This window comes from Nycticebus coucang, chromosome 18, assembly GCF_027406575.1.
Source record: "Nycticebus coucang isolate mNycCou1 chromosome 18, mNycCou1.pri, whole genome shotgun sequence".
Classification (NCBI taxonomy): Eukaryota; Metazoa; Chordata; class Mammalia; order Primates; family Lorisidae; genus Nycticebus; species Nycticebus coucang.
In genome coordinates, this window is record NC_069797.1 from 66,981,898 (window position 1) to 67,009,676 (window position 27,779).

Here is a 27,779-nt window from a genome sequence, read left to right on the forward strand (position 1 = left end):
TCCTCTCAACACCTATTGCAAACTTTAAATAATCCCATGTAGCAAATAGAGCTTTTAAGTATTGAGATCACTGTTTTGTATTGAACTGCCTTCAAATCTAATATAGCAGCTTCTTGTAAATATATTAATTCATAAAATTTCTAATTAACATGCATTGCAATCTTTTATATTTTCTAAGCCACAATGAGCCAAAAAGTAGAAAATTTTCCAAAATAGTAAGTGAAATATTAATGGAATTTACGAGCATGACAAATTGGGGCTTCTAACTCCTTGATTCGAAGCTTATAAATTTAAATAATTTATTACTTGACCAAATAATGTTATTTGGTCATTGAACAATGTCAACATTTTTGATCTCTGAAGTCCAAATTTTAGGTAAATCTTCTATCAGCTCCCTAAAAATACTATATCATAGAATGTGCCACTCATATGTAAATTATGCTAAGTATTTAAAGTGTATATTATGCATGTTAAAATTTGTTAAATATAGTAGTCATTTTACTTTGACATTTGTCAAATCATACATTAGATTTTAGTATAAAGCATAAATGTCACAGACCTATAAAAATGTTGCAGAAGATAGTCTTAAAAAAATTAATTGACCCCATTAACATGGGGTCTTTGATGATGAATTCTTTCCTGCACATCAGAGAATAGTTGCTTCTTCCCTAGAGCAAAGTAAAGTGTTTTTTTTCTCCCTCATTCTCTTAAAGTTTATATTTCTGCCCAAGTAATAAATGAGTTTCAGTTTCTATGGCCTTTGCTTCAGAGAGCTTCTCTGAGGGTGAGCTTTGAAATATGATTAGATCTTAATTCTTTAACTATTTCCATAAGCTCGTTTCACAGTTTGCTTTCTTATTCAGTGAGTAGGGTGGGGAGAGGCATGTAAATCTTATGTGATCATTTGTGGGTGTTAGCCATGTAAATATATGTTGCAATGGTAAGAAAATTAGTCCTGAATTACAGAGAGAAGAAAATCAACTGTCCCCTGTTATTCTTTACATTAACTGTCATTTAGTATGTATTATTTTAGTCCATAATATTAACCAGAGTTATTAACTCTTTGTGGGCAGAAAATGTATCCAGTACTAATCAGCACATTCAGAAATAGGGCCAAACTCAGGACTATGTGGGCACCACTTGTTAGAATGGATTCACCAATATTTACCAATTATCACTCAGCAAATAGCGATGCTGATGATGAAACATTATGACCCTTTTCAAAAATGTCTCATTTCTTCTTTCATTAATAAAGTACATAGCTTTTCTGTTGGATTCTTACAAAATGAATAAGCAGGGACACAAACCAGAACACTTGGAGTTCCTAATTATTAGCTTCTGGGTAAAGCAGCTATTATATCTAAGGTGATTCAGTCAATTTTCTAGAAATGAATTAAAGCTGAGGAGTCATTAAATGTGGAACAATGACATTTGCCAATATTTTTGCTATTTAGAGTAATTGGTCATTTTCTCAATTTGGGATTTATATATAGTGAAAAGAATTAAGGTACCCTTTCTTTTCATGATTGTATCAAATTAAGAATTTATTCTTGGCTTAAAATAAGATTCAAAAGATGAATCATTAGAGCTAGATGTGTTTCGCATCTGTGTCCTACTTAACAAGGGTACATCCTCCTACTCCTGCCACTCTACTATCCTGCTTACTTTTTTAAAGAAGGGGCTTTGAAATTTGAAATGTGGTGATCAGAATATTTATAAACGGCATTCTGCCTGCTAATCCTCAATAATAAGTTGATCTTGGAGAATGTCGTAAATTAGTATGATCAAGTCAAGGATAGATTAACCTTTTTTCAACATTCAGTTTAATAAATGTTAAGTGCCTGGTGAATGCAAAGCACTGTGAACATTTCACTAGATGAACAACAAATAGAAACTCTGTTTCAATAATTTTTAATCCATCTTGAAAGTTAAGGGGAATGGCAGTGAAAGATAATTCCGTAAAATTACTGACATTCTCTGTGAAGCTAGTGAATGATGCCCCATGATCATATCAATGTACACAGCTATGATTTAATAAAGAAAAAAAATTACTGACATTCTGTTTGAGCAAGCATAAACTTCAAGATACAATTACACATACATATAATTAAAAGTCAAATTTTATTGTTTAGTATAATACAATTTTGGGGAGAGTTATAACTACAATGTGATAAAGGTAATATTTTCTTTGAATTTATATTACATTATCTTTATAGTTATTTTTATGTAATCAGCTTTCCTTATGTATTTTAATTATGTTAAAATGTCCTAAGATACTCATGACATACAAAACAAATTATATTTAGCAAGATGAAAAAATAGTGTAGATGCCTTCTTTCATAAACATTTATGCCAAATTTCCATTTTACCCCAAATGCCCTTTCATCTTAGAGAAGATATAGTAAAGTATGGTAAATTATGTTTTATATACATTACTAAACCTTTCCACTTCTGCCTCTTACCTCTCCCTTACCTTTAATATGCTAAATGGAGGGTAATGCCTGTGGCTCAATAAGTAGGGCGCTGGCCCCATATACCGAGGGTGGTGGGTTCGAACCTGGCTCCAGGCCAAACTGCAGCAAAAAAATAGCTGTATGTTGTGGTGGATGCCTGTAGTCCCAGCTACTCGGGAGGCTGAAGCAGGAGAATTGCCTAAGCCCAGGAGTTGGAGGTGGCTGTGAGCTGTGATGCCACGGCACTCTACTGAGGGTGACAGAGTGAGACTCTGTCTCTTAAAAAAAAGAAAATATGCTAAATGGAAATGAAGAAATAGAAAACTATATTTTTATCCAAAAGCTATACAAAATCTTACCAATTTAGCCCATATATGCTTTTTTATTGATTATTTAAATAATATTTTCCAAGCCACTGCTAAGCCAAAGCAATTAGCTCTGTTCATAACCTAATTAGGAAAAGTAAGACACACTTTTGAAAAATGCTAGAACAGCCATAAATATTACCAAGACTCTAAATACTGAAGGATAAAAAGTAAATCACTTCTAATGGACATGAACAAAGAAAAGCATGTTAGCATTTGAACTGGTCATGGTACATTGATAGAATGGAGAAAAACATTATGGCAGAGGAATGGAGACTACAAAGCAAAACGCAGTCTGGAAAACCCATTAATGCATGTTAGAAAATGTTTATTCATTCTACAGTTATTGGTTGTGTTCTGTGATGGCCTTGGGTTATATCTGTGAACAAAATAGACAAAGACTCCTGTCTTTGAGGACTTGATGTCCTAGCAGGGAAAAGGTGGTATTTGGGGAGTTGGAAGCAGAAAAGAGATGTGGGTTCCATATCACTGAGGGCAGGGAGTGTGGACTTGGTAAGCCAAGATTCGTCAGCAAGATGGTTACCAATATCAATCCAGGAAAGATTAGAGGTTGGCTAAATGTGGAGACAGGGAGACAAATCAAGAGAACACTGTCAACATGAGATTGAGAAAGAAAGAAATTGGGTAAAGCAGTGGAAATGTTATAGACCAATAAACTGAAGAAAGAGTAATGGTTTTAAGCCCACAGGAGAGGCAGAATTCTGGTTGCAGTGTGCCATAGGGACAGTACTGCTCAAACTTCTTTGAGTCATTTAGCTCTTTGAAAATTTTTCTTGAAATATTTGGATTCCATTACAGAATACCTAAAACTTTGCATAACATATGAGGAGAGGGCAGTTTCATGGACTCTTAAAGCCTATCCATGGCTCCAGATTAAGAATCTTCATGAAGGGGAGAACTTCAACACCAAACACTTATTGAGCACCTACTGTTTATCTACCTTGGTGTGGGTGGGGGCAGAGGGATGATAAATGACTGTCGCATAGCTCCAACCCTCAAGGTATGTAGAACTGTAGAAATGTTGAATTTCTTTTTAAGTTCCCATTTTATATGCACACAGTTCCTGTGACCCCAAAGTAATTGCAGTAGTAACATCAAACTTCACTAATCACGGGGCGATGCCTGTGACTCAAAGGAGTAGGGAGCTGGCCCCGTATACCAGAGGCGGGGGGTTCAAATCCGGCCCTGGCCAAAAACAGCAAAAAAAAAAAAAAAAAACTTCACTAATCACAGATCATCATTGCAGATACAGTAATAATGGAAATTTTTTTTTTTTTTTTTTTTTTGTAGAGACAGAGTCTCACTGTACCGCCCTCGGGTAGAGTGCCGTGGCGTCACACGGCTCACAGCAACCTCTAACTCTTGGACTTACGCGATTCTCTTGCCTCAGCCTCCCGAGCAGCTTTTTGAAATATTGTGAAAATTAGAAGAATGTGATGCAGAGACCTGAAGTGAACAAATGCTAGTGGGAAAATGGCACAGATAGATTTACTGCATACACCCGTGCACTAGACAAGTCCTTTGGAAATGTGCTCTGTTTACCAGCTTGCTCTGTTATATATAGAGGAGTAACATTTGCTTCATTGGCGCTTCACAAATATTGTGTTTTTTATCAATTGAATGTTTGTGGCAACCATGGATAGAGATGTTGAATTTTAATGTTCTTAGGGTGACAGTTTACATGAAAGTGGCCTGTAGGCAGATGGATACTCAGAACAGAAAGTCAGGACTATGGCCTATAAAATAGAAGTGTGTTTGTTAGAATTAGAATCACCAGGGAGTCATGGAAAACTCCAAAAATGGTGGCCTAAACAAGAAAGTTGGTTTCCCTCACACCTAAAGTATGAGCTTAGCCATTCAAGTTAGGGCCTGGCTTCCCACTGCGCCATCCATCCTGTGGTGGTCACTCATCTTTGTGGTGAGTAGAGCAGCAAAGGCCTAAGCCTCAGGATGAGGGATGGCAAGTGGCCAAAGAGGAATCAAAGTTCACATAGATGTGCTTGTAAAGGAAGCTCCCAGGAGCTGCCCACGATGCCTCCACTTATGTGCCACCTACATGGCCAGCACTTGGTCACATGGCTCACTCAGGTGCAAAGGAGGCTGGAAAAATATAGTCTTTATATTGTATGGCAGGTGCCCAGCCAAAAATTATATGCCTGTGGAAGAAGGGGCTAATAGGTATAATGGAAATAACTAGTGTACTCATTCTTAAAGATAAATAAATACCAATTAAAATAAGAAAATGTTCTTATATTGGCAAAGATTATATTAAAAATAACTACTACTTACAAGCATATACTGTCATAGGCATCTCAGACAATTACGTGTCTGGAATTTATCTTAAAAATATAATCATTAGTGCAATGAAACATTGTTATGTGCAGTTATATACCCAAGTTTTATTTATAATGATATAGTATTGGAAATAATCTAAGTATCCAGCAACAGAGGAATGGTTCACTAAGTCATGCTGTCAGTATCTCCAATAAAAAAGAGGAAGCTGAATTCATTGCTTACTGTAATAAAGGGCAGCTGTGCTAGTCGGGCACAGCCTTTCTGGGCAGAGCACCCTTTTGATCTTGTGTAGGGATTTGGGGTGGAGTACAGATGGAGGTGGGAGAACTTTCAAAGATGTGGCTTGACATCCTCAGGCAGAAGCGTGGTGACCTGTGTGAGACTCCTGCTGACCGGTTGGCCCTCAGAGGTGTGCTGGTTGGAGTGAGTCCGTATCAGATTAGCTGGCTTTCATAGTGAGGGGCTGACACCTCTTGGTTGATTCCAAAATTGCGTCCACCAAAGCAAGTTGTTGATTAATGAACAAGTTTAAAACCAGTTCCCATGGCTGCTTGTTACTGTGGCTACAGAACAGTCTTTTCCTGAATTTGTGAGTCAGGAATCAGTCTTTTCTGAATTTTTTTTTTTGTCCTCAAGCCTTATGCTGAAATACTAAGCTTTTAAAAATTGGGTTTTGAAATAATTTTAATGATATAGGAAAATACTGATGATATAACGCGGAGTGAGAGAGACTGATGAAAATGCTTTTGCTCTCCTGCCCAGCTCCTCTCTCAATCCCCTTGCTGCAGAGGCAGCACTGATCTGAATGAGCACACTGCCTGGGCCATGCTTGCCGGGGAGCAGAGACCCTGTACACCACCCCTGCACAAGGATGGTCAAATGTTAATTTCCAAGCTTCAGAGGAAGAAAGGGTCTCATGTTTCCACCCACTCACCATGGCAAGGGTACTGGGCAGAAGCAGCTTACGTGATATACTGCAAAGGGTGCACGTGTTGGGCCATGAACTCAGATATGCATGCTTCACTATGATCTCAGCTAGTGTTTTGTGTGGCTGTACCTTGTGGCTGTGTAGCAGAAACGTGGCACTTGACCTCCATCTCCTCTGACCTCAATCGCTCCCCACCTGCCCAGGACAGCCTGTGAGCCCCAGCGGCTCTATCCTGCCTGGTGCAGTGGCCAAGCTGGGGCCTCTGAGACATCTATTGTCCCTGCTGATCTTTGGTTGTCAGTTGATACTGGTCACATCTATGTCATCCCTCCTTTCTCTTAGAAAGCCCTCAGGCCTGGCATTCTCCGTACTATGTCCCTGCTGCTTTCAGACACCCAGGAAATTTTCTTTCTTTCTTTTTTTTTTTTTGTGTGTGTGGGGGGATTGACCCTCATTTTATTAAAGTTCCTTACACCACAGCACAAGTCAGTCAATTATGGCAGTTTAATATTGCCTGGCAACTTGCTTTTGCCAATTCTACATATCAGATTACTTATCATTGCCCAGTATCTAAGTTACTTTCATTTCTCCTTGCCTGCATTCTGCTGTCCCACTTCCTCATGCAGATCTTGCCTTTACTGACGGTTCCTCTTCTAGCTATGCTGCATTAGCTTTAAATGGTCAAACTCTTATTTATTTATTTTTTTTGCATTTTTTTCTTTTTTTATTGTTAAATCATAGCTGTGTACATTTGTGCCATCAAGGGGGTACAATGTGCTGGTTTCATACACAATCTGAAATATTCTCATCGAACTGTTCAACGTAGCCTTCATGGCATTTTCTTAGTTATTGTATGAAGACATTTGTATTCTGCATTTAGTAGGTTTTGCCTGTACCCATTCTAAGATGCACCGTAGATGTGGCTCCACCCATTACCCTCCCTCCACCCCAACCTTCCCCATCCCTTCACCTCCCTTGGGCCTTTCCCCATATTCTTGAGCTATAATTGGGTTATAGCCTTCATATGAAAGCTATAAATTAGCTTCATAGTAGGGTTGGGATACTTTTTCTTCCATTCCTGAGATACTTTGCCAAGAAGAATATGTTCCAGCTCCAACCATGTAAATATGAAAGAGGTAAAGTCTCCATCTTCCTTTAAGGCTACATAATATTCCATGGTATACATGTACCACAATTTGCTAGTCCATTCATGGGTCGATGGGCACTTGGGCTTCTTCCATGAGTTAGCAATTATGAATTGGGCTGCAATAAACATTCTGGTACAAATATCTTTGTTATATTGTGACTTTTGGTCTTTTGGGTATAAACCTAGTAAAGGAATTATAGGATCGAATGGCAGGTCTATTTTTAGATCTCTAAGTATTCTCCAAATATCCTTCCAGAAGGAACGTATTAGTGTGCATTCCCACAAGCAGTGTAGAAGTGTGCCCTTTTCTCCACATCGATGCCAACATCTCTGGTTTTGGGATTTTGTTATGTGGGCTACTCTTACTGGGGTTAGGTGATATCTCAAAGTAGTTTTGATTTGCATTTCTCTGATGATTAAGGATGATGAGCTTTTTTTCATGTGTCTGTAGATCATGTATCTGTCTTCTTTAGAGAATTTTCACTTCAAGTCTTTTGCCCACCTTGAGATGGGATCACTTGTTCTTTTCTTGCTAATATGTTTGAGTTCTCTGTGATTCTGGTTATTAAACCTTTATCGGAGGTATAACCTGCAAATATTTTCTCTCATTTTGAGGGCTGTCTGCTTGCGTTATTTACTATGTTCTTGGTGGTGCAGAAGCTTTTTAGTTTGATCAGGTCCCAATAATGTATTTTTGATACTGCTTCAATTGCCTGAGGAGTCGTCCTCATAAAATATTCACACAGGCCGATTCCTTCAAGAGTTTTCCCTGCATTTTCTTCAAGTATTTTTATAGTTTCATGTCTTAAGTTTAAATCTTTTATCCAGTGAGAGTCTATCTTAGTTAATGGTGAAATGTGTGGGTCCAGGTTCAGTCTTTTACAGATCGCCAGCCAGTTCACCCAGCACCATTTGTTAAATAGGGAATCTTTTCCCCACTGAATGTTTTTAATTGGCTTATCAAAGATCAAATAACAGTAAGTAGTTGGATTCATCTCTTGGTTCTCTATTCTGTTCCAGACATCTACTTCTCTGTTTTTGTGCCAATACCATGCTGTTTTGATCACTATCGATTTATAGTACAGTCTCAGGTCTGATAGCATGATTCCTCCTGCTTTGTTTTTCTTTCTGAGTAATGTTTTGGCTATTCGAGGTTTTTTCTGATTCCATATAAAACGAAGTATTATTTTTTCAAGATCTTTAAAATATGGCAATGGAGCTTTCATAGGAATTGCATTAAAATTATATATTGCTTTGGGTAGTATAGATATTTTAATGATGTTGATTCTTCCGAGCCATGAGCATGGAATTTTCTTCCATTTGTTAACATCTTCAGCTATTTCTTTTCTTAAAGTTTCATAGTTCTCTTTATAGAGATCTTTCACGTCCTTTGTTAGATAAACTCCCAAATATTTCATCTTCTTTGGCACTACTGTGAAAGGAATAGAGTCCTTGACAGTTTTTTCGGTTTGGCTATTGTTGGTATATATAAAGGGTACAGATTTATGGGTGTTGATTTTGTAGCCTGAGACATTGCTGTATTCCTTGATACTTCTAAAAGTTTTGTAGTAGAATCCCTAGTGTTTTCCAGATATACGATCATGTCATCTGCGAAGAGTGAAAGTTTGATATCTTCTGACCCAATGTGGATACCCTTGATCGCCTTTTCTTCCCTAATTGCAATGGCTAAAACTTCCATTACAATGTTAAAGAGCAGTGGAGACAATAGGCAACCTTGCCTGGTTCCTGATCTATGTGGAAATGATTTCAATTTAACTCCATTCAATACGATATTGGCTGTGGGTTTGCTGTAGATGAACTCTATTACTTTAAGAAATGTCCCTTCTATTCCAATTTTCTTAAGTGTTCTGATCACGAAGGGATGCTGGATATTATCCAAAGCTTTTCTGTGTCAATTGAGAGAATCATATGGTCTTTACTTTTTAATTTGTTTATGTGCTGAATTACATTTACAGATTTACGTATATTGAACCAGCTTTGAGACTCTGGGATAAATCCCACTTGGTCATGGTGTATAATTTTTTTGATGTGTTGTTGGATTCTGTTTAATAGGATCTTATTGAATATTTTTGCATCAATATTCATTAGTGATATTGATCCATAATTTTCTTTTCTTGTTGGGTCTTTCCCTGGTTTAAGGATCAAGGTGATGTTTGCTTCGTAGAATATGTTGGGTAGTATTCCTTCTTTTTCTATATTTTGGAAGAGGTTTAGTAATATAGGTACTAATTCTTCTTTAAAAGTTTGGTAGAATTCTGATGTAAAGCAATCTGGTCCTGGGATTTTCTTTTTCGGGAGATTTTGTATAGTTGATGCTATTTCAGAACTTGATATAGGCCTGTTCAACATTTCCACTTCGTTCTGGCTAAGTCTTGGTAGGTGGCGTACTTCCAAGTATTGGTCGATGTGTTTCAGATTTTCATATTTCTGAGGGTAAAGTTTCTTGTAATATTCGTTTAGGATTTTTTGAATTTCTGAGGGGTCTGTTGTTATGTCATCTTTACCATTTCTGATTGATGAAATTAGAGATTTTACTTTTTTTTCCTGGTTAGGTTGGCCAAAGGTTTATCTATTTTATTGACCTTTTCAAAAAACCAACTTTTTGGTTTTATTGATCTGTTGCATAATTCTTTTGTTTTCAATTTCATTTAATTCTGCTCTGATTTTGGTTATTTATTTTCTTCTGCTGAGCTTGGGGTTGGAATGTTCTTCCTTCTCCAGTTGCTTGAGATGTCCCATTAAGTTATTACTTCCTCTCTTTTCGTTTTCTTGAGGAAGGCTTGCAGTGCTATAAATTTTCCTCTTAGAACTGCCTTTGCAGTATCCCAGAGCTTCTTAGAATTCATGTCTTCATTGTTGTTTTGTTCCAAAAATTTGGTGATTTCCTTCTTCATCTCATCTATAACCCATCTATCCTTCAGCATAAGGTTATTTAGCTTCCATGTTTTTGTATGGGTATGCAGATTCCTGTTGTTATTGAGTTCAACTTTTGTTCCATGATGGTCTGAGAAGATGCAAGGGATCATTTCTTTTTTTTTTTTTTTTTAATTTGCTGAGGTTAGATTTGTGGTCTAGGATGTGGTTGATTTTGGAGTATGTTCCGTGGGCTGATGAGAAGAATGTGTATTCAGTTTTGTTGGGAAGAAATGTTCTGTAGATGTCTAAGTCCAAATGTTGAATGGTTAAGTTTAAATCTAAGATTTTTTTGCTCAGCTTCTTTTTGGAGGATCTATCCAGCACTGCTAAAGGGGTGTTAAAATCTCCAACTACTATGGAACTGGAGGAAATCAAGTTGCTCATGTCTGTTAGAGTTTCTCTTATAAATTGAGGTGCATTCTGGTTGGGTGCATAAATATTAATAATTGAAATCTCATCATATTGAATATTACCTTTAACAAATATGAAGTGTCCATCCTTTTCCTTCCTTATTTTGGTTGGTTTAAAGCCTATTTCATCTGTGAATAGAATTGCAATGCCTGCTTTTTTCTGCTTTCCATATGCCTGGAGTATAGATGACCATCCCTTCACCTTGAGTCTATATTTGTCTTTTAATGTAAGATGCGATTCTTATATGCAGCAGATATCTGGCTTTAGTTTTTGTAATCAGTCAGTCAACCTGTGCCTCTTTAGAGGATAATTTAAACCAGTCACATTAATTGAGAATATTGATAAGACTTTTGAGAGTCCGGTGGACATTTTTAATCCTTTTGCAACTGTGGAAGTTGGAATTTGATCAAAATTTTCTGGGTGGGTTTACTTTTGTGGTGGAGGGTTACACTGGTCTTTATGAAGGATAGATCTTAGAACATCCTGGAGAGCTGGTTTAGTTATGGCAAATTTCTTCAACATGTGAATGTCATTAAAGTATTTAATTTCTCCATCATAAATGAAACTCAGTTTAGCTGGGTACAGGATCCTGGGTTGAAAGTTATTTAGTTTTAAGAGATTAAAAGTCAATGACCATCCTCTTCTAGCTTGAAAGGTTTCAGCAGAGAGATCTGCAGTTATTCTAATATTCTTCCTCTTGTAGGTAATGGTTTTCTTTCATCTGGCTGCTTTCAGAATTTTCTCCTTCATATTAACTTTAGTGAAATTGATTATGATGTGTCTGGGGGATGTCTTACTCGGGTTGAGTCATGCTGGAGTTCTGAAACTGTCTGCTATCTGAATTTCAGAATCTCTTGGCATGTCTGGAAAGTTCTCCTTCATAATCTCATGGAGAAGAGACTCTGTGCCTTGTGAAGCCACTTCATCACTTTCAGGGATCCCTATAAGATGAATATTGGTTTTCTTCGAATTATCTCAGAGCTCTCTGAGAGATTGATCTGTTTTTGCCCTCCATTTCTCTTTCTCTTTGAGAGTTTGGGAGCGTTTTAAAACTTTGTCTTCGATGTTGAAATCCTTTCTTCTGCTTGCTCCATTCTGTTACTGAGGGATTCTACTGTGTTTCTCAGATCTTTGAGGGCTGCAACTTCTTGTCTCAATGTGTCAAAATCTTTGGTCATTTGGGCTTTGAATTCGTTGAATTCTTGAGACTTCTTTTGAGTTACTGCTTGGAATTCTAATTCGATTTTATTTGCTATCCAGATTCTGAATTCAATTTCTGACATCTCAGCTATTTATTTGTGCATGGGATCTTGTGCTGTGTCTGCCCCATTGTTCCTTGGGGGAGTTGATCTACTCTGATTATTCATATTGCCAGAGTTTTTCTGCTGATTTCACCTCATGATTGTTTTTCACTGTTGCCTCTGGCCGGCCTCAGAGTTGGGGAGGTATCTCTCCAAAATTAGACCCCATCCGGATCACTCTATTGTTGCTGTATCTGTGTAGGAGTGACCCTGTGTAGTTCCTCTGGGGCTGCCCCAGTCAGGGAGTTCTGGTTGTGGAAGCAGTTTTGGAGTATGACACACCTGGATCCAGCAACAGGGCGGTGGGTGGTGTGCACAGTTCTGGGAGTGCCTGGCGCCCAGTGACTTTGGCACAGAGGGCCCAAGGCTCCAGCAGTCTCTGGCCAGGAAAAGGGCTCTGTGCAGAGGCAGGGAAGGCTCTGCAGGGCACGCGGCTACCAGAGTCCTTTGCCAGACAAGCGGGTGGATACCCAGGAAATTTTTTATTCTCCTCGTTTGAGGTCAAGGGGAGGAACACACAGGAAAAGGTGCACCTGTCTTTCTGGCCTGTATAGATGCACATGCTGCAATGCCTGTTCTGAGTGTGGCTCTGTCCTACAGTGTGCCCATGTGGCCAGGCCCTCTGGGGCTCACAGCTGAGTCCCTCCTCCTCTTACAGGAGCCCCTCACTCTTTCCCCCTATTCCAGGCTTAGCCAGAAGGCAGGGCTTTTCTCAGGAGCAAACCCACAAATTAACACTTTCTCTTCCCACTTCAGACTCTGCCTCACCCTCCTGGGGGCTCTCTTCTCATCAGGGGTGGAGAGGCCTCCAATGTGCCTTTATGCTCTGAATCATCCCCAATATTGTTAAAAGCCAAAAAACAACTCCTTTATTTTCTCTGTACTTCTGCTGTGTCATCCTTTTGTGTGAGGCAGTGAAGTAAGAATACCAGGCTGTGGGGCTGAGTGGAGGAAAGTACCATATTTAATACTTCCAAAATATCCAGCTACATTCACCAGCTATATTGCACAGAAGAATCACTAAAATGTTAACATTGTTACACTAGGTGACATATTACAGGAGATATTCACCAAATATATTTCTTTTTATTTCTTGGTTTTTCTGCAGTGAGCATATATTACTTTCTTTTTTTTCTTTTTTTTTTATTAGAAACAAAAACCTTGTAAAGGACGAATTAACGAAAATGCATTCAGAAAAGGAATCAGACAAGTGCTACATCAAAATATTAAGCAATAATAATAATAGCATATATACTTAATAATAATACTAATAATAGCATATATTACTTTATATATTTAAAAAAAGCTTTATTGAAGTGCAATTCACATAACACAAAATCCTTGTTTTCCAAAGTATACAGTTCAATGACTTTTTAAAACAACTGAATTTATTTTTATAATCAGAAGTAAGTGAATGTTATAAAAAATGACCTCATTACACAGCAGTAAAAAGGTTGTTGGCAAGTCAAATATAGGGGACAGGGTCAAATTTCAGTTCATTAAGTAAAGAATTGGGAGTCACCAAGGAGCTCAGTAAATATTTCTTGAACTAATAAGGAAATGAAAATGGAGGCACAGGTAGGGATCACCTTTCCAGAATGTGCCTGGGAAGGAAGAAAAGAAAGCCCGGAGCCTCAGATCCACCTGCTGTGCTTGTTCAAGCCTTTGGACTTTCGCAGAGGTCCTTCTATCATCTGAGACTTTCTCCTCTCCGTTTCAGTCAGTTGATTCCTATTCATTCCTAGCTGTATAACCTTAGGCAAGTTTCTTAACTTCTTTCTCAGTTTTAGTGAGAGTAATAGTAGCACCTACCTCACAGTTTTTGAGAGGTTACAAGGTATTAATATGTGTAAAGCATTTAAGCAATATGTGTCAATAAAGAAAGAGAAAAATAAATAATAGTTGTTTGGTTGTTGTTGCAATCATCATCATCACCATCATCATCATTATCATCATTATCCTCTAATATTCACCTCCCTACAGAAGCCTTCTCTGATGCAAGGTATCTCATATTTTTTTCCTTAATAACACCCTGTGTGTATCTCTTTCATGATACTTATCATGCAGTATTTTATTTATTCACTCATCTGTGTCCTCACTGACTGCATTAAATCTTTTAATTCTGTAAACATCCAGTTCCTAATACGGGGAGGCACTCAAAGTAAGTGTTTGTGAAACTAACATGGTACATAGACATCTATCAGGATTTCAGAAAGGGCCGTGTGTATGTGTGTGTTGGAGAAAAATGCATCTTTTTACAAATCACTTGGAAATATGTCAATGTAGAAGAAAATAGTGGTGCTGTGAGAGAAAGGGGGCCTGGGAAAACTAATGCCACAAGGTGTTTGCCAGTGGTGAGAGAAAGAGAATCTGTGTTTTGGTGGAGCAGCATTGCTCCTGTAACCAGTTATCATGGCATAATTTCTGCCCACTCTATATTCTGCAAAAGTTTATGTGGAGTCAGAATTATTTTTTCCTTGGATGTCTGATAAAATTCACTAGTGAAACCACCTGGACCTGGACATGGGGGTTTGGTGTATATGTAATAGGTACAAGGTTCTTAGAGTTTTCTAGTTCTTGAGGCACTTCTGATAATTTGTATCATTTATGAGACTTATCCATTTTGTCTAAATTACCAAACATTTATAAATAGGATGTTCATAATACTTTCTTACTGCCCTATTAATGTCTATGAAGTCTGATATATCCCCCCTCTCTCTCATTACTGATTTTAATAATTTGTATATTCTTCCTTTGCTGATCAATATCTAGAATTTTATCAATTTTATTGTTCTTCTTAAAGAACCAGTATTTGGTTTATTAATTTTTCTTTGTCATTTTTCCGTTTTCTATTGTGTTGATTTCTGCTCTGATATTTACTATTTTCTTTGTCTTTTATTTGCTACTCTGTACAAGCTTTTTCAGGTGGAAACTTATACTGTTTATTTTAGAACTTCTGCCTGTGCTAATAAAAGAATTCAAAGCTAAAAGTTTCCTCTGAGTACTAATTTAGCTGCATTCTACAAATATATGCTTTCATTTTCATTCATTTCAAAATACTTGCTAATTTCCTCAACTCAGATTATTGCATGTTTATCTGTTATTTGTCAAATATTTGGAGGCTATCATACATATTTCTGTTATGAATTCCTAATTTAATTTCATTGTGGTCAGAGCATATACTTTATATGAGATCAATCCTTTTAAAATTTGTTTCATGGCCCAGAATATCTTGATTAAGGGTCAAGTTCTTAGTTAATAGCAATTTTCAAGTTATCAAGATCCTCACTAATGTTTGGCCTACTTGTTCTATCAATTACTTGTTCTATCAATTACTGAGAAAGGAGTATTAAATTATCTTCAATTATAATTTGTGAATTTGCCCATTTAATTTTTACATTTCTGCCAGCTTTTTCTTCATGTATTTTGAAGCTCTTAAAATTAAGTACATACATATTTGTTGCTATATCATTTTGATGAATTAAATTTTTATTATAAAATTCTCTTCTTTATCTCTGCCAAGTTTCTTTGTTTTATATTAACAAGTTCACTTAACTTTTCTTATGATTACTGTTGGCATGGTACATATTTATCCTTTTAATTTTAACATTTTCAAAATTAGTTTTAAGTATTTATCTTGAAAACACCATGTAGTTGTATATTTTTTCAAAATCCAGCTTAAAAAATCTTTGTCAATTAGTTAGAGATTTTAAACCATTTATATTTAACATAGTGACTGATATTGTAAGGTTTCAATCTACCATTTTGGTATTTGTTTTTATTTGTCTCATCTTTTCTTTTTCCCCCATCCTGCCTTTTATTGGATTCATTAAGTACTTTTTAATATTCCATTATATTCCTACTATTGGCTTATTAAATATGTCTCTTCATTGTTAATTTTTATAATTGATCTAGGTTTTATGATATGAATCTTAAATACAGTCTATCTTTACCTCTTATTATATCAGTTTATATAAAATGTAAATTTCATAATAATATATACTTCCATTTTCCCATTTGTATTCTATGTTTCTATAAATGTTATAAACCCCACAATATGTTTTTATTATTTTTGCTTTTAACATTCAATACCTTTTAAAGACATTTTAAAATGAGAATAAAAAGCAATTTACACTTAACACATATTTTCTATGTCCTGTGCTATTTATTCCTTTGGGTTCATGGTCCATCTACCTAAACAACTTCTTTCAACCTTTCTTTTAATGCACATCTACTGGCGACACATTCTCTAAAGTTTTTCTTTGATGATGTCTGCTGTTTGTTTTTTACTTTCAGTTTGGAAAGATATTTTCACTGGATATACAACTCAAGATTGACCGATTTTTCCTTCTTTCAGCACTTTAAAGATTAAATGTGTTGTTTTCTGACTTGCATAGTTTCAGATGGGAAATCTTCAGTCATTCTTGTCATTTTAACGTATCTGTTTCCTCTGGCTACTTTTGAGATTTTATCTTTATTTATCTACTTTATCTGTTTCTCATAATTTTATTATGATGTGCCTTGATGTGGTTTTCTATATGTTTATCTTATTTTTTGGTTTGATGATCTTTTGGACTTGTGGTTTTAGAGCTTTCAATTTAGAAAATTTTCAGCCATCATGTCTTCAAATATTTTCCGAACTTTCCTCTTTCTGGGATACAATTGTGCATATGTTGGTTGATGTGATATTGTGTCAAATATTACTGAGATTATTTGTTACATTTTCTCCTTTGCTTCTGTGGAATTCATTGGATATTTAAAATGTTATTTCTAGGTCAATTTCCAGGTGCTTGGAAATTGCCATTTATCCTAATAAGTATAATCTGAACAAACTGAAAAATCAACAGTCTTTTCATATATGTCAAAGAAATAAACTCACAGGGCAAACTGCTGCCCCAAATTTGGAGAGACAAACAGGTGGACCCAGAGAATCACAATCAGAACAAAAAACTGCGCAATAACTAGTGTTGAAGCCTTAGTGTGGACAAGTCTTAAAGATAAAACTTTAGTAAGCTTTTAAAAATAAATTTTATTGTGTATTTTAAAGATATACAACATGATGTTATATACACACTATCTATATATAATAAAATGGTTACTATAATGAAACAAAACATGACCATCATCTTCACATGGTTACCCATTCCCCTCCCCATGGCAGAAATAGCTATAATTTACTCATTTAGGACAAATCCTGAATAGTGTACAACACACTGTCATTAGCTGGCGTCCTCATATTGTACGTTACATCTTTAGACTTGTTCATCCTACTTATTTGCTACTTCATATGTTTTGACCTGCATCTCTCCATTTCCTCTCCCCCTAAACCCGGATAACCACTGTTTTACTCTATCTCCACATATTTGATTTCTTAAATACTTAAAACCTTTCAGTTGCTCTCTACTTCATTCATATTGAAAACAAGACCATGCAGGATTGGGCCCTTGTTCTCAGCCCTTGTCTTTTCCATGGGACATATTACTTGCTGAGCCAACCACCCTGGCCCCTCACTGTGTCGCCTACATGCAGTGAATACCTCTGCCTCAGGGCCTTTGCACTGACTCTGCTGCCTAGAATGCTCTTTCTCTAGAGGTCCATGGTTTTCTTGCCTCCTGCAGTTGTTCATATGTCATCCTCACAGGGAGTCCATCCTTAACTTTCATAGTTTTAAAATTATAAAATAGTTTCTATCTTTTATCACTTTCCACCTTCCTTTCTTGCTTTAACTTTTACTATATTATTTGCACCATCTAAAATAGAATTTTTTAAAGATATTTTATATACTGTCATAAAAATAGAGAGATTCTAGCCACATGGTGGTTCATACCTATAATCCTAGCACTCTGGGAGGCTGAAGTGAGGGAATCACTTGCTCTCAGGAGTTCAAGACCAGCCTAAGAAATAGTGAGACCCCCGTCTCTACTAAAAAACAGAAAAACTAGCCAGGTGTGATGGCACACACCTGTAATCTCAGCTTCTTGGGAGGCTGAGGTAAAAGGATCACTTGAGCGCACGAGTTTGAGGTCGCTGTGAGCTAGGGCACCACAGCACACTAGCCTACGCAACAGAGTGAGACTCTGTCTCAAAACAAAATAGAAATTCTTATTTGTTTATTAACTGTTACAGTCATGGCTGCCTAGAGTGAATGAGTGGATGAATTGGATATTTAATCATAAGGAAGCTTAACTGGCTTTGTGGATTTGGGGGCATGCTAGCCACAAGCTCATGAAAATTAACTCCAACCAAGACACAATCTTTCCTGCAATAACCAGCGTCTCTGACTCTTAACTGTTTAAGGGCAAAATTAATTTAATCTTTATGATATTATAATTAATTTTTAGATTTTCTAGTGGGTAAATACTTTTAAAGTACTCATAATGTGTGCCTGGCACATTGTATGAGCTCTATAAATGTTTATTTTAAAAGTAACAAATGCTTTCTCAAGCACTTTGTGATAAATAATGATGACTGAATGTGAAACAAATAAGCCTCAAGAGGTTCAGAGTGGCCCTAATTCCCTAATGGAGAGTAGCTTTATTAATTACAGAGCTGGAGCACACACTGACGGCTTACTAGAAAACTAGCAGTATCATGTGTATTCTGAGGCAAAAAAACTACCTGTGTACTCAGTGAGATTATAGATACAAAGAGCATTATGGAATAAACTCTAAATAATTGCTTTTGAACTTAAGTGCATAAATCATATGGTTATGAAAGGATAATTTCAGAGATATGGATGGAGGTCACAGAAAGGGGGAAGGATTTGTGTGGTTTCTATTCATTCATTAAGCGAACATTGCTGCCCCAAGCTCTATGTTAGGATCTAGAAAACCTGCCTTGTGGAATTTCACACTCTGTGAGAGACACAGTCTAACCAGCAATTCCCAATTCAGCCTTCAAAAGAAGTATGTCCAGAGTGGGTTGAAAGCACAGACCAGCCTCCTCATCCCATTTGTGATATAAAAATAAAGAAATCGATGGCTGAAAATTAAACATAGTGGACAGAACTCACCTGTTTATCTCTACTCCCTGAGGAAGACCCAACAAAATGAAAATAATGAAATTTAAAAGGGCACAAATCAGGGGGTTTTAACCTTGGCTGAATACTCAAAATAGCAGCAGAGATTTTTCAAATCCTAGTACCTGTGATAAATCCTGTATCCCAGATGAATTAAATCATGACCCCTGCCTGGGTGTGGGGTGCAGCCATCAATATTTTTACACTGTAATTTTTGTGAAGAGAATAAGGAGACAGTAAACACATAAGAAACCACCAGCATCTGAGGACTTGAGAAGGGGCTGGATCTGCGATGGACTTAGCAGAACTGAAAATACCAAAACCAAACAATTTCTGGGTGAGAGGTGGCTTGGAGGATGCCACTTAGAAGCAGCAAGATCTTTCCTGTGGCAGAACTTTGGAAAGGCTCGGGAATCGGAGGGACAAGGTGGGGCTGGAGCCAAGAGCAGGAGAGCGGGTTGAAAGTCTGTAGGGGAGCAGTCAGATGTCCCACATCAGACACCCAGATTTTTATCCCAAGACTTCCCCTGTCCTCACCCTTCGTTGCCCTCTGGAGAGATGGGATGAGAGAGGGGACTACTGAGGTACAGTTAAGGACAAATATGAAACAGGCTTATGTGAAAGTGTCCATCCTGAACTCTTCTGTGGCCTTCTGAAACATCAGCAGCTGGGTCCATGCAGCTTGGCAGTGATCTGGAGGGCAGACTGGTCCACAGGAGAGTCCAGGCCCCTCTGTCACCCGCTGAGGAGATGTTCACCCACACACAAACCTGTAAACACCCCAGCTTCTGCTCAGCTTTAGAGGCTTCCCCTTAAAGGGCATCAAAGTTCACTAGACACTTGAGAAATGTGAAAGACAAAGACCAAAACAGGCAAAAGTGAGTAAGTACAGGGACCTCAGGAAGAACACACTCTAGTGAGCAGGAAATTGTTTAGAGAGATGTGTGGATAGATAGATAGCTGTGGACGTGTAGAGAGATCAGTGCCAGACAGGTGGTAGGTAGTTATAGATAGATAGTGATATGATGTTAGTAACTGCAGGAGACTCGGGAGTCCACTGCACGGCATTATGAGAGGGGCGCAGCTGGGGAAGCGCCTCTGCTCTGCAGCCAGACTGTGTCGGGTTCAGTCTTGGTCCATCACCCCCAACTGTGTGATGCTGGGCAAGTTACTTAACCTCTCCGTGCCATAGTTTCTTCCTCTCTGAAATGGGGATAATGATGCTGTTGAAAGAACAAAAATCTCTTGTAAATTATGAATATGAAGGCAGAAGCTGTTTAGGTAAGAGTTGAGGGAACCTCTAAGAATAATCAAAAAGACAAAGAGATGGAAACTAGAAACAGTGAAAAAAAGATGATAAACCTGAGGAGTGCAACAGTGAGAGCTGGAGAGGGACAGACAGAGTGCCGGAGAGGGAGTCACAGGGGTACACCCAGACCTTTCCCAGAAACCAGGAGCACAAGCTCAGATGGGAAGGGTGCCTGCATGATCAATGGAGAAAAGGCCCAGTCCAGGACATATCACTGTGACATTTTGAACACTAAGGACAAAGTGACAGTCCCCAAAGCTTCCAGAGAGCAAAAAGCAGGTCATATACAAAGAACTGGAACTTGAGTGGCAGAGATAATCAGCTTCTGAGCAATGTGGACTTATTCGGGAAAGGCCAATCTAGTTCCAGGACGTTAATGGTGTTGGATTTAGGTCTATTTATCACTTCAAAAAATAGCTCTCATTGGCAGGCAGAGTAGGGGCTCAATGCTTGGCTCAGTGCATCTAAAAATCTCATACCTACCTGTGTCCAGGGACATCTACTCCCTTTATTTTTAAACTTCCTTTCCTCCTCCAGGTCCCTCTTCCTCTCCTTTGTTGCTTCTCCCTTTTCCTTATTTTACCCGCTGAGCCTTCACATTTTTGCTGTGTCTATTTCTGTCTCTCCTTCTCCCTTTCTTTCTCTATCCATGAAGTCTTATGTTTGTCTAATAATTGGCAGAAGAGATCTTTTTTTTTCTTTTTAAGTGATGAATAGTTGGCTTTAGATCAAAGGCAAGCCCTGTGGTTTTCTGGCTGCCCCAGAAGGGCGGCGCAGCTGGCAGGCGTCCCAGCTGCCTGGTGATAGGCATGTGGAAGAGATACCAAGCTCACAGGTCACTGTGTGTGTGTCCGTGTGTTTTGCAGGCTAACAGCAGGCTGAAGCAGATCGAGAAGGAATACAGTCAGAAGCTTGCCAAATCGACACAGGTAAGCAACATTAAAAGAAACAAAACAAGGTAAAACCAAAACAAAAACAAAAAGCCCACACATAAAGGCTTTTGTTACGTTAGAGTTAAATTTAATTCTTTTCAGTTTTTTATGGATTGGTATATTTCTGATGGGTATAAAATCAATAGAATATACTTTTTACTATTTGTCTTATTAAAAATCAAGAAAAGTTAAGCATACTGAGTCACTGGAACCAACACAAACACACACATATGCACACACTCAGATGTGGTAAAACCAGCCTGTGCACTTGAACAAGCCCAGGCTAAAACATGTTTCACGAGGCCAGGAGATACACACCCACATTTGTGATGTGAGCAGTTTGATACCATCTGGGATTTTTTGCAACATTTCACTTTGTTGCACCCAAAGACTGCTTAGAACAAAATTCCTAACAATGAATAATTCTAGGTTAAATCAGCAACTCAACTGTTGACTCTGTTTGGAAAAGAGAGAATTGTAAGTTTCTACATCCTGTGGTGCTGTTTGTAGTCACTATAGTAGCTTTAGTATAAGAAAGGCCAATGATTGAATGCTTGTCCCTCCTTGAAATATGATACTCAGAGTACTTTTTCTGCATTAGTTGTTATAATGATATTTGATCATATCATTTAGGGAATCCCAAGAATTCCTTAGTTGTATGAGTGATTCTAGAACAAATAAATACTACTTATTTTCATTTAGCAGATGGCTAACTTAAGGCATTTAATATTGATGGCATCCTATCTAATAATTTTTTAAATCAGCTTACCTTAGTATTTTTATATGTATATAGTGGTATGTGGTCCTAAATTGGAATTTATGTATCATCCTACTACATAGTACACATAATAGTAGTCACAACAATAAAACAACACTAATGTCTAACATTTATGGGACCATAGCCATACTGACTCATTCAGTCTTCATTCACAATGACTCTGGTATTAGAAACTATCATTGGCTCCATTTTCCAGTTGGGAAAACTGAGACTCGCGGAGATGAGATTACACAGGTTAGCAAGTGACTAAGCCAAGGCCCAACCTGGCTCCGACATCAAAGAAGTTCTTAACTTTGATACTACCGGCCCTGCCAATCCCTTACATTTTTAATTATGCCAAAACTCTGGTGATGGTTATCATGAAATTTCTTCAGTTCTATAATTATTTCTAAAACGTGCATGTTATATAATTCACATCCAATTAGAAAAGCAAAATGCTTTGTCTAAGTGAAAAGTTATATATGTTTATATAAGAGATGACGATTGTGTCTTGATTGCCATTATTCCGGCTCTTCCTTCAGGAAAGAGCATGGAGAAATAGCCTTTTTAATCCACGGAAAAAGAGTACTAAAATCAAAATAAATCTTATTATTCCAAAATTTAAAGTTTGGCCTAAAGCATGAAAAGTCCCTGATTGACATACTCTATCATTCTGCTTACTTTGTTTCATGGTAAAGGGGGGAGGAGGCCTGAGAGTGAGATATAAGATAGCTGATAAAAATGCCTAAATAATGCGAGTGTAAACAAGGGTATTTAAGTGTCTCTAAAGGAATGTATGAAGAAGGCTGATTAGTTGATATTAAAGCAAATTAAATATGACTTAGTTCGGAAGAAAGCCTGAGCTCTGGAGTCCACAGACATGGATTTGAATACCAGCCCTGCCACTTCTGTGACCTTGGGCAAGTTACCTGTCCTCTTTGGAATTAAATTTCCTCATCTGTCAAATGGGAGACCAGCGCTTACTTCATAGGATGGTTTCAACTATTAAGTAAGACAATGCCAAAAATGTGTTTAGCCTAGAACAGACTTAGCTTTTAGAAAAGCAGCACTAAAGTTGCAGTGAGGAAAGGAGAGGAGAGGGGGAAGAGTGAAAAAAGTCCAGAAGGGGGCAGAGATTAATTTCTTCAGACATGATGGTTTGGGGTGTTTAAGCATTGATAAAATCTCCCTGAACTATTTTCCCAAGTAAAGACATGAAGAAGGAGAAGGAAAAACCAATCAACAATGCATGAGAAAAAGAAAAACAATCCCAGAAAGGGTAATCACTTCAAAAAATGGCTCTCGTTGGCAGGCGGAGTAGGGGCTCAATGCTTTGCTCAGTGAATCCAAAAATCTCATACCTACCTGAGTCCAGAAGCATCTACTTCCTTTATTTTTTTAACTGAGGTGAAAGATAACATAATAATATCATAACATGTCATATTCATAACTTAATAAGAGACCATCCTTCTCAGAAAAGGGATAATACCTTACACTGATATTTTATTTGCCCACCTCTGAATACACGTAAGTATGTTAAATATTTATATGTATATAAGTAAATGTACATGTTATATCTGTCAAATGGCATTTGAGAAACATTGGTCTACAATGCCAGTCAGTTCAGAGAAACAGATTATATAAAAATGACCATTATAAAATAGGACTGTAGGTTGACTTTTTCCATTTTCAAATGAGAGTTTGCTGGAATCTCTAGTTCATATCTCACCAAACTGACAAGAACTCCAGAAGTAAAGTTGCTTAACTCGGTTTATCGTATTTTTAAAAATCTCTCTCAAAAAAATAAAGTAATGAAATGAATGCATTACTAATGAATGCATTGGTCCCCAAGACAGCATCAGGTTAAATTTGGAAAATATTTTAAATATTTTCCTTCTTTAAGGGAAGTTACTTAATCTTTAAGATTTTATTAAGCTTTCAGGACCTGATAGACCATACACACTAAACCCTTGGCACACCTGAGGACAGCGCCCTCTTCTGAGATCTGAACGTTCACCATGATGGTAGTGTTTGTGTCATCTCTGGGCACACCCCACAAATATCATTTCCACCAGAACCACATACCGGGTATTTGTCCTTTTTGCCTTAATATTGTATGTTAACTTTCCCTTTTCAATGTTAATGCAGTTTTCCCCACTCAGCTGTCACCTAGTGGCCACTTTTCAAAGACAGTTACTTCCATTTTGCAAGAACGGCTAAGGTGGAAATATGAGGAAGACCGAAGCTAGGCTGCCAGCTGAGCCTGCCCACTGCAAAGGCACTGGTGTCCCGGCTTATTGCACCACGCACTGCCCACACCTGGTGCAGACTTGTGCCTGGGTGTATCACACATGTCCCCTGCGCCCAGCTTCTTGTTGGTTTGCAGGGGGTGAGCTCAGAATGCCCAGGGTGGAGGAAACACTCTTTCACTCATTTTATGAAGAGCTTCAAAGTTCACCTAACTTCCCTGAGTACAGTTTCTAAATAGCGTGTCTTGTCTTCTTAAAGAAGAGTTTTATAAAAATCTCAAACCATAGTATAATCTGAAAACAATAGAATGAGTTAAAGATGAAATCTTAACCTTTAGAATCCTGTTCTTTTTTAAGACGTTAAATAAGACCACAACACTTATGCAAAGTGTTTATTGCTTAACAATTATTATTGACTATTATTGCTTCTATAAGTAAGGTTGCTTATAGCGTCAGCTCAAAATAGCTCTCTTTTTGTTTCCCAAAATATGAATTTTTAATATCTATATGAAAATACTCTAAGCCATTAGTGTTCTTTGAAGCTAATTCAGTATAAACATTTAGCGTTTTGTTTTATGGTCTTTAATTATGATTCAGTCAAAACTAGAAGGTTTTGTGCTGGGCTCAATGGTTCACACTTGTAATCTTGGTACTTTGGGAGACTGAGGCAGGAGGATCTCTTGAGGCCAATAGTTCAAGAACAGTTTGGGCAACATCATGAGACTCTTGTCTATACAAAAAAATAGAAAAATTAGCTGGGTGTGCTGGTGGGTGCCTTTAGTCCTACCTACTCAGGAGGCTGAGGTGGAAGGATTGCTTGAGCCCAGGAGTTAGAGATTACAATGAACTATGATTATGCCACTGCACTCCATAGCAAGACCCTGGTCCTTTAAAAATAAAACAAACAACAACAAAAACAACAAAATCTAAGTTAGAAGGTTTTGATTTGAATATGATTGTGAATATTAGCTTTCAATTTTTTGGAAACTGTTTACATTATTATTCTATAAAAAGGATAAATTATCTGAATGTAATTTGCCAAGTGACTTTTTTTTCTTATTTACCATGATTATGGTTCCATTAACTTAACTATTACCTATCAGGTGCCAGTTACATACAATGTGCTCAGATGAAAATGGTCTATTTTTGTACACTCTTGGTCTACAACCAGTAGAGTTTTGGTCTTTCACTGAAGCATTTTACCTTATTAGTATGATTATTTCTCAATTTTAAAGTAAATATTAAATTGTATTTCCAAAATTATCCTTATTTTAGCTACCTTACTATAACCAGCTTATCTATCAGTCTTTCAACCAAGAAATTTGTCTATTTATCTAGCCAAGGTGTTTCACCTGAAGTGTTTTGACATTCTCTCCCCTATATTCCTTCATAAAAGTTTTAAAAATAGCTTTCCAAAGGTAATCTCATTATTTCCCCCCAAAGGAATCTCATTATTCCCCCAAAGAATGTAAGATTTCATTTTCCACACAAAAACAAGCATGCCCTCCGCAGAACATCCTGTACTTGACTTGTAGTCCCTTCCAAAACCTGTATTTATTTCTTTTTGATGTATTTTTTTTGTCCTAAATCTTCTGAAAATGAGAAGTGTCCCTATTTCGTGCCCTTGTGACCATTTGAAGTATCCCAAAATATTTTTATTTTCAGACTTTGGCCAGTTACAAGCTAGTCTCAATTTTAGGGTTTTTAAAAAAATTACTTAGTATTTTAAAAATATATTGCATGACGCCAATTGTGGATATATGAATCTACACATGAGATAAAATTACAGGGAATCAAGTTATGTGGGAGAGGGAAGAAGAGGTTGAGTTAATTCACACCTTCTAGGCCAAGGGCACACTTACAGCTTTGACCTGCAATATACAAAACAAACTGTGTAACAAAATGTGTGCCCCTGTAATACTCTGAAATTAAATAAATAAAGGTTTTTGGACTTGGAAAAAAGTATTGCACAGAACTAAACACACAACGTGCACTCTACAGCATCAAACCCATCTCTTTTACAGAGTTGTTTACTCAGCTTAAAAATTGAATAGAGAAGTTATGTTTTACTTAACTATTTGGCCCCATCTTCTTGTAAAAGATCTCTAAGTTTCATGTTAGACCAAGGAACTCTGGCTCTTTTTTTCTAGCTCTTCTGGCTTTGCGGGTTTGATTAGTCTTTGCATCAGTTTTTGGCATTTACAATCAGAACTTAACCTTTCTCACTTCACAGAAGTGCCATGGGAATTAATCACATTGATGCCACAGTGGAAGCAATATTTAATCAAATTCAGAAAATAAATGAAAACATCTCCATTCTCAGTAAATGACCTATCAGAAGTTTTCATTTAATAATATTGACATCCTGCTGTTATGTATTTGTCATTTGCAATTATCTTAATACCTTAATATTTACAAATTCTAGATGTTAAGCTTTTTGTACAGTGACTCTGCTCACTTTAAAAGCATAAATACTACATATTTATTATAAAGATCCTATAATTTATATCAATAATAACTAATATTTCTATACTAATATACTAGAAAAACTGACTAAACACTTTCTCTTTATTTCGTTATAATGCAGCAATCTAGTTTTGTCACCAAATCATAGATGGAAACATTGAGCATCAAGAAAGATAACTAACTTGTGTAATATTTCTCACCAACTGGTCCCGTTCCATAGAACCAACAGCATTATATCTAACCCAGGACTAAAGTTTCTTTCATTAGAAGAAACAACTATTTCCTGCTTTTAAAAAGTCATCACTATTGAATTTGAGAGGAAATGGATACATCCATACTAAGGCAAGGGCAGTGCTCCCAGAAGGCCAATTAAGTACAAAAAATACTTAATCAGATGGTTAATTTGAAAAGTTAGAGAAACACCATCCAATGTAGAATGCACTGCAGGAGTCTTTGGAGGGCACTATTTGAACCTAAATAAACATTAGTGACTATACGTCAGTTACGAAGAAAAATAAAATTGGCTTGTTACAGAACTAATTAGTATAGCTATTGATCTGACTGCGTGGTTCAGATCATGCCTGACTCCTTAGCTGGATGTCATTTTCAACAATGTGAATTATTTAACCTCTTTATGTGCCTCTGTTTCTTCTTTTATAAAAAATAGGCAATAATAACATTTGTTTCAAGTAGTAAATGACATAAGAACTTTAGCTAGGTGCCTGTAGCTCAAGCAGCTTAGGGCACCAGCCACATACACGGAGGTTCGAACCCAGCCGGGGCCTGCCAAACAGCAGTGACAACCACAACCAAAAAATAGCTGGGTGTTTTGGCGGCCGCCTGTAGTCCCAGCTACTTGGGAGGCTGAGGCAAGAGAATCACTTAAGCCCAAGAGTTTGAGGTTGCTGTGAGCTGTGATGCCACAGTACTCTACCCAGGGCGACAGCTTGAGGCTCTGTCTCAAAAAAAAAAGAAAACAGCTTAAAAGTATTTAACACAATGCATAAACATTAGTAAGCACCAAAAACTTATTGCATAGAATTAGGTGACTTTGAAGAATGAACTTCGATCATTATTTTCTTTGGTTATTACAGTTCGAAGTATTATGAAAAGCAAAATAGCCTTCTCTCATTCTAATAAGTAGATTTCTCAGTAAAATAAAATCTGACACTTTTCATATTTTTGAGATC

General features: G+C 37.2%; 1 protein-coding gene across 4 annotated transcripts in view; it reads left to right on the plus strand.

The window, feature by feature from the left end:
* Positions 1-27,779, plus strand: part of CEP112 (centrosomal protein 112) — a 519,949-nt gene that overhangs the window by 391,991 nt on the left and 100,179 nt on the right. For all 4 annotated transcript variants that reach the window (XM_053568367.1, XM_053568366.1, XM_053568368.1 and 1 more), the window contains one exon: positions 21,052-21,114. In XM_053568367.1, coding sequence (XP_053424342.1) covers positions 21,052-21,114 — 63 coding nt within the window. The remainder of the gene's footprint in view (positions 1-21,051; positions 21,115-27,779) is intronic.